Source organism: Protopterus annectens, chromosome 2.part2, assembly GCF_019279795.1.
Source record: "Protopterus annectens isolate FY-2018-M chromosome 2.part2, PAN1.0, whole genome shotgun sequence".
Classification (NCBI taxonomy): domain Eukaryota; kingdom Metazoa; phylum Chordata; order Ceratodontiformes; family Protopteridae; genus Protopterus; species Protopterus annectens.
In genome coordinates, this window is record NC_056730.1 from 586,667,115 (window position 1) to 586,674,911 (window position 7,797).

General features: G+C 36.8%; 1 protein-coding gene across 1 annotated transcript in view; it reads right to left on the minus strand.

Moving 5' to 3' along the window:
- Positions 1-7,502, minus strand: part of LOC122795732 (homeobox protein EMX1) — a 96,708-nt gene extending 89,206 nt beyond the window's left edge. The window contains exons 1-2 of the mRNA XM_044064041.1: positions 6,939-7,502; positions 2,470-2,654 (exon numbers count right to left, since the gene is read on the minus strand). Coding sequence (XP_043919976.1) covers positions 2,470-2,654; positions 6,939-7,284 — 531 coding nt within the window. The 5' untranslated portion in view covers positions 7,285-7,502. The remainder of the gene's footprint in view (positions 1-2,469; positions 2,655-6,938) is intronic.
- Positions 7,503-7,797: the final 295 nt, after the last annotated feature.

The following is a 7,797-nucleotide window of genomic DNA, read 5'->3' on the forward strand; positions in this document are numbered from 1 at the left end:
CAGGTCACTAACAACCACCAAGCTACTGTGTACAACTCAGTCACAGCTGCCAAGGATAGATATGTCACCATAACAAGGCAAAACTAACAAAACTTCATAACAATCTGACCTTGTAGCTCTTATAAAATAACACAGCATCAGTATCAGCTTGTGGATAAAGAGTGGAAGAGGATGCTGAGACCCTTTATTATACTTACTTCAGGACAAGAAACAAGCAACATGCAGGGGGATGTAATAATCACAACAGAGGGATGTAATAATCACAACAGGAGGATGTAATAATCACAAGTGCTTATGTACCTATTGGTTTGCTAGAGCACATTTTCCTCTAGCCTTTGAGCATAATTCCAAAATTAAACAAAAAAATAAAGTGTAATGAATTGTTTAGGACTGAAGAATGCAAGGTGTATAAAGTGCACAGACATATATGTATAACATTTCACAGATTCAATAGTTTTAGTTGGCTGGTGAGTGCACCCTAATGTTAACTGAGATGGTTTTATTAAGGTCCTTTGATGTATTGAGTGACATAATTCTCATATTTCACTCCTCTGTCATTGGGATCATGATTTGGAGAGGGAGGAGACATTCGGAAAAGGCAAACATGTCTGAAATATAAATGCATGTGTTTCTTTTACCTAGGACCTTGATTGGTATATGCAAAACTGAACATTATTAGTATGTACTTAATAATTTATTTTTTATTTTATGCCATTTTGAGACACAGGATACCAAATGTTATGGCAAAATATTCTGGATATTATGAAAAGAAAATTGTAATGAAAGAAATAAAATTATTGTTGAGTTGTTTGTGTCATCAGAAATAAGAACACTGAATAAAGGTAGTGAGAAAATTAACATTACTCGTACATTTCAAAAAGCTGATTTGTTTCAGAAAGCCTTTCAAATGTGCTATCTGAGCATCAAATACATTAACATTAAATCTTTCATAAAAAATATCCACATTTGTGTAAGAAATAAAAATAAAATGTTAAATACAAGGAAAGATTATACATCTATTGGAAGGTTATGCAAATTTACAGAAATTATATAAGCTGTCATTAAATAGCCTTTAGCTGAACACATTATGTGATCCATACTAAATGTAAAATATGCATATTTAATCAGAGGCTGCCCAAATTTAAAGAGGTTTTCACTGAAAATGAATGTATAGAAAATGTTGTGTAATATGTTGTTTTCTTTGCATATTTCATTATCTCTTTTATCAGCTAAGCAGTTTTTGTTTATTGTCTTGTCATTTTCTCCAAATGTGGATATTAACATTGTGTATAGTATAGCTTACTTTCTCTATCTATTGCCTTGTCTTATGCTGTCATCACATAATGTACAAAAATAATACTGTCTGGCAAACCCGTGAGCATTAGGTTATAAAACTGGAAGGCCTGTTACCTGAAGCAGCCCTTCACTGTTTTCAAAGTTTGCACCTATACTTTAAATCTTCAGTACATCAGCTAATCATAACTCTGAAGCTCTAGTCTATAGGACATTCCATTCTGCATTATTTAAGAATACACTGTGATAAGAATGTAATACTTACCCTTACAAGCTAACCCAAAAATAGACTAAAAATACAGAATCAGATATTTCATCATTTTATTAACTTAACATCCTTCTAACATTTTCATCAGATGCTACTGCTCAGAGGGTAAGGATATTAATATAAATTTGCTGTTGTGAAATGATTGTTCGGCAATACTTGTTAAATATATAAACCTGGCTATGGCACTGCCTGGTGAAACCAGAAGTAATGTGTGCGTGTTAGGGGGTAAAACTTCCCATCATAGATTAGGGAAGTGACAATTGGCAGTGTAATAAAGTTAATAAAGTTGTTAACGCCATTAGCATGCCAGTTTTGTGTGAGACTCATACTACAAATAAGGAAGACCACATGGAGGACAAAGGTGTGGCACAAGCACACAAACACAGACACACACAGACACACACACACACACACACACACACACACACACACATACACACACACACTGTCTGAATGGGTTTAAATATTTCTTCAGAGGTCAGTGGCAATTTAATCAGTAAACCCTAAGCGCAATACCAGTATTAATGCATAAGCATAACAAAAAATGAGTAACCACTGTACACAAATAAAAAAAATACATTTATAATCTGTCCATTTTATAACGAAAGAGATCAACACGCAATTGATTTTATGCTGAATATTCTGCTGAGTTAATTCCATTGCTATATTATACTACATCGCTTTCATTCCATATTACAGATGTGAATAGTTTACCAATTCTGATTGACTGTGCTGCTTATGAAAAGAAGAACCATGCAAAGACATTAAAAGGGACAGATGGTACAATAAAAGCGGTTGAATGCAATGTATTCAGAAGGTATAGCTGAAGCAAAAGGCCTGAAAGGCTAGTAGCTTTATAACCTTAATAGTTGTAGCTGATATTTCTACGTGTGATAGAAAAACATTACCTGAGTTTCAGAAAGACTTAAACTGCTGGCTAGCTGCTTTCTTTCCGCTCCCACCACATAGTGGTTTTTCTCAAAGGCTCTCTCAAGTCTCAGTAGCTGCGAGGGTGAGAAGGCAGTCCTAATCCGCTTGGGCTTTCTTGCAAAAGGGCCGTGCAATAACAGACTTTCTTGTGACACTTCATTCCCTGGGAACAAACACAGAGAAGATATAAATAGTTACCCACCGCATCCCTGGACTTTGTTTGCAAAGAAGGGGGAGCTGCCTGGGTAGAAAGATTAATCCACTACAAATGAACTTGGCTGCGCTGCTTACAGCCTTCTCTAATTATTACTCCAAAGCTAGCAGAACAACTTTCTTTCTAATCACAGGAATCCCTTCCCCAACATTTTACTTTCTTGCATGTCATTCAGTGCTAACAGTTCCTTTGGTACTTAGCTCGTGAATTCCATAAACTTGTCTTTTAGCTTTTATCTAGTTTTCCCTCGACCATCTTCACATCTGCCCTACCTTCCCCATAGGTGTAGCCCTGCTTGCTTGCATACATGCATGCATGCATAGGTTAATAGTGTCATGTACAGATTTAGCTTTAAACAATTTTGCTGTTCGCCCTTGACAGATGATGTCCCCCTCGGCTGATTTATACAATTAATTATACTCCACTACGCGCCAAGTTAGCAAGACTGGCTTAATGTGACCACGGGAACCCTGTTTAGTAAAGAAAATAGCCCTCAGACAGCTTATACAGTTTGTCCCATTCAACCCTTTCAGGCACCAGTTGGAGCAGTCATTGTTCGTTCTCATTAATGTGTCCTTCAAAAACGTACAGTTCAGTAAATGCGATACTTAAAAACCAAGGGGCCGTGCAACTGGAATCTGCCTGAATTAAAATATGTGCTCACTTTGGTACACACTGCTAAGTAGCTCAGACGTTTATAATGTTTAGAAATCATTAGCGTCCTGCAGACTGATATACACTGTGCTGTACTTGCACTGATTTATGAAACAATGTGCATATATACATATATCAAGTGTGTGTGTGTGTGTGTGTGTGTGTGTGTGTGTGTGTGTGTGTGTGTGTGTGTGTGCGCGCGCGGTGTTACCTTACCTTACTGAGTCCGGTTGTAAGAAAAGCTTTTACCTGCAAGGTTCCCTGACAAATTACCTGTTGAACCCGGAAAGCCGGTTAAGTGACTCCTTACTGCTGCAGCTCGGAGGTGCTGCCTTATGCTTTACCTAGTGTCTTTACCTCTAGGCAGTCAGTGAAATGACTCTGAATGCATAATTGTTTTGGCTATCCATAAAAAACAAGCATTTATCATGTGTGTATACACTGCACGCTGCTATCAAATCTGCAGAGATTGCATTTTTGTTGTCATAATTATTTAAAATGCATATGCTCCTGGATTATATTGCCCCAGAGTTTTAGGAACTTTCTTGGTTTTGCCTTAGATGTTAACTCTCTTGTTTCTAAAGTGTGAATTGCGAATGATTTTGCAGTGACGACTGTGCAATCTCTTAGTGCACGAAATCTGGACAAAGCCTAAAATAATGAGGGGACAGAGGCCCCAAAATAGGGACAAACTGTAAATATTGCTTTTATAAACTTAGAAATTTGATAAAATAACATGATGTGGGTTAGCATGCATTTTCTGAAGGATACGAAATCTGAAACACAAATGTATGTCATTATTTAGTGACATCAGTCTTCTGTGATTTGCCAGAAAACCACAGATTTTATGAGGAAAAGAACAAAAATATAAGGCAAATATCTGGACATTCTGCGCAAATCTGGACAGTTGAGAGGTAATCCACCTACACCAAAATTCAGTCTTGGTTAACGTGTACAACTTCTCACACTCCCCACTGATTAAATCGCCGAAAGAAAGTAAAGCCGATAAAGAAAAGTACAATGCTAACTTTTACATTTGATTTGATCATCTTGGGAATAATTGTTAACGATTAATTTTGCTAATTAATGACTGCGGACCGCACCATATGCAAAAACAGTTTCAAATATGTTACCACATCTTGCTAACCTGGTTGTAGGTACAGTTTGGAAAATAAGTAAGTAAATAATTAAACATATAAATCAAATGTGTTCTGTTCAGTAAGCCTACACCCATACATATTACATCGGATCTAATCTTTAAAACAAATAAATTGGCATGTAATCGTTTGCAATAATCATTAACCTTCTGCCTCTTTAGTCAGCGTTGCAGTTGAGTCGATTATTATGCTTTTGGCATGACTAATTGAAATTAGCAGTCTGGAATTTTAAACCAAACTTCATACCTTTATTTCTAAAGGTTGGTATATGAAAAACTATTATATGAATAGTTTTGTTAGACCCTGGATTTGAACTGAAAACTGCTTAAGATCATATGCGTTTTGACTGTATTTTTTTACTATACAGTTCTACAGTACATTAAAACAGACTTCATTAAGCACATGTAGGTTTTTTTTTTTTTGCAACCATAATTGCGACAGTTTCATTGTCAGAAAATAAACCATTATGCCGTCGTAGACAATAAAACTAGATTGCCTCTACTGTACACATTAGAAATTCCTGAAGCTACATTTCATTGCAGTGTACATTTTTTAGTTTTCTTCTTTCACTCCTACTGACATACAGCAATTTCAACAATATAGTGAGCTGCAATTCATTGCTTAAGCAGGCATAGCCAGGAGCAAGCAAGAGAATTTGCTGTCGAGCTGATAACTTAATCTTTTTCTTCCCTCCAAGAACAAAGACTCTCTTTGAAGACCGCCCGCTTCCTTTTTACTTGGGTTAGTGTATTGAGTGAGACGCCTAATGTGGATTTGCATTTATAACTCTGTAATTAGGGTTTATAGTAAAAAAAAAAAAAACAGCCATCGACTTCTTATCTTTTCATATTGCCCAGGTTACCAACCTAATGGGATCTCCAGTTATGTGGCAGGAACACTAAAACGTTGTATTAATTATTATTTTTTAAAAATGATGTTAATGTTGACCTTTTACGTATATGAATTCCACTTTATCTCGAAATAACATGACTTACTTGATTTTTATTTCGTGGCTATATGATTTAGTGAAGTTTCTGAAAACAGAACTAATCAAAACCGTATTATTAACTATCCTTTTTTGTCCCGATTTCGCAACTCTACATACCAAAAACCGTATCATTGTTTATTTCAGCTTATTTTGTTTTACAGTTTTAGTTTCTAGGGAGAGCCATATATGTATGTATGCTTGTGCATATGTATGTGTGTGTGTGTCTTTGTATACACACACACACACACACACACACACACACACACACACACACACACACACACAATGTACCAAAACAACGAAAACCAGTTAAAAAGCTATCCAGTTTTCTAGGGAAAGTATTTGTAAACTGTCGCGAGTCTGTGTGTGAGAGATATGTCTTTATAATGAACTCTTGGAATCGAAACACTTACAAATCAATATTTTAATATTTTAAAAACTATAGAATATGTACAGACATACGGCAATGCCACATATCTGTTGAATAGAGTATGTAGAGTGTTTGCCTTTCTTAAACAATTAAATGTTATACAATCGGGTATGCTCATGCTTGCATTAGCCTACACACACACATTTCCTGTAGCTTGGATAGCAAATAAGTTTCAGTATTTAAAATCGAAGGTGTGTCTCTTTAATTGCTTCAAAAGGAAATTCAACCGTACAGATGTTCCCAGAATGCCCAGATTTTTTTTGCCTCATATTTCTGGTCTGCTCTTCATAAAAACTGTTTTTTTTTTTTTGACAAATCGCTGGGATCTAAGGATTAAACTCACTAAACGATTACATTGAAATGAGTTTCAGACTTCATATAATCAGAAAAAGCATTCTAACACAAATCCTGTTATTCTAGCAACTTTCCAAGTTTATAAGAGCAGTATTTAAAATGTGTCCCTATTTTTTTGCCCCCCCCCCCATTTTGTGAGGCTTTGTCCGGATTTCTTGCGCTAAGAGATTGAGAGGTATGGAATGCATTCAGAACCAAATTTAAGTCCAGTAAACACTAAGTAAAATATAAATTGCTAACATTGCTAACCTAAATTTATTTCTTAAAACAGAAAAATCATGCCGAAAAGTAAAAAAGAAAAAAATAATAATAAAATCTACTGACGCAACCACATAAGTCAGCTGGTACCGATTCAATAGCAATTTATATTACTAGGGATTATCGCAGTTCAAATATAAAACCGTGAAATATTGCCGTATTTTATGCATTTTATGATCTTATTCATGCTCATATTCTGCTGTTAGGTTTTCCTTAGTGAATTGATGAGGTTATAATATTGTGCAGTACAATGCTTTGTATACATACCATTGATTGGTTGACATTGTAAACATTGGCAAACATTGTCTCAAAACAGACAAAAACAGTACAACTTGAGAGAGCACTGAACGTTCCTCTAGATATAAACGTTGCATAGAACACAAATTCATTACCTTGAAATCTGTGGCCAAAGAAGCGATTTCTTAAAACCCAGGGGTAAAAGTTGAGAGGGTCCCTATGCTGGGGTCCAAAGAAGGAATGAGGGTGCTGCAGATGAGGAGGTCCCAGCTGGTGCGGATGTACTGCCAGAGATGGGTGGTTCACAGCTTCGTTAAACACTAGCTCCGGACTGGGATAAAGAGACCTTCCAGCTGGATTCTGAAAACTGTTGACGAATGCTTCGGCTGGACTCGAGTAGCTTAGAGCTGTGGGGCGAATGGGTTCCTCTGCAGCAAGTGAATTGTCCTTCCCTACAAGCGACTCGATAGTGAAACAACGTTTAGCTGCTGGTTGAAACATGTTTTTTGTGTGTGTGTGTGTGCTTTGAAGGGGCTGTCCTTCTACGCAAATAGTAGTTCCACAGGAAAAATGATGAAATAATGCAGAAAAAAGGTTAAAGAAAATAAGATGTCTAGCCAAGCGGTGAGCTGGCAAACTGTGCAGCAATGAGCTCCATGCAAACTGTATTGGGCTCGGGTACTACTACTAGCAGTGATTTGGGGGGCAGCAGCAATTAATAATCGGCGCGCGCCTCGTGAGAGCAGTTCTAATAAACTGGTACCTGGCAAGGGCAATCTGATTGGACAAGCTTACCTGCCCAAAGGTTGGGGAGGGCACTTGGAGGAGAGAGAGCTAGGGAAAAAGTGGACTGGAGCACCAGGTTCGAGGGAAAGGAGTAGAGATCGGACACTGAACGTTATTAAACTTCATTCTTCTCCCTAGGCATTCTGCTCTCACATTTCATGTTATGAGTTTAAAGTTTGTTTGAGATAATTATGGAAGACTAAGACATAAATAATCTTCAGATATAGT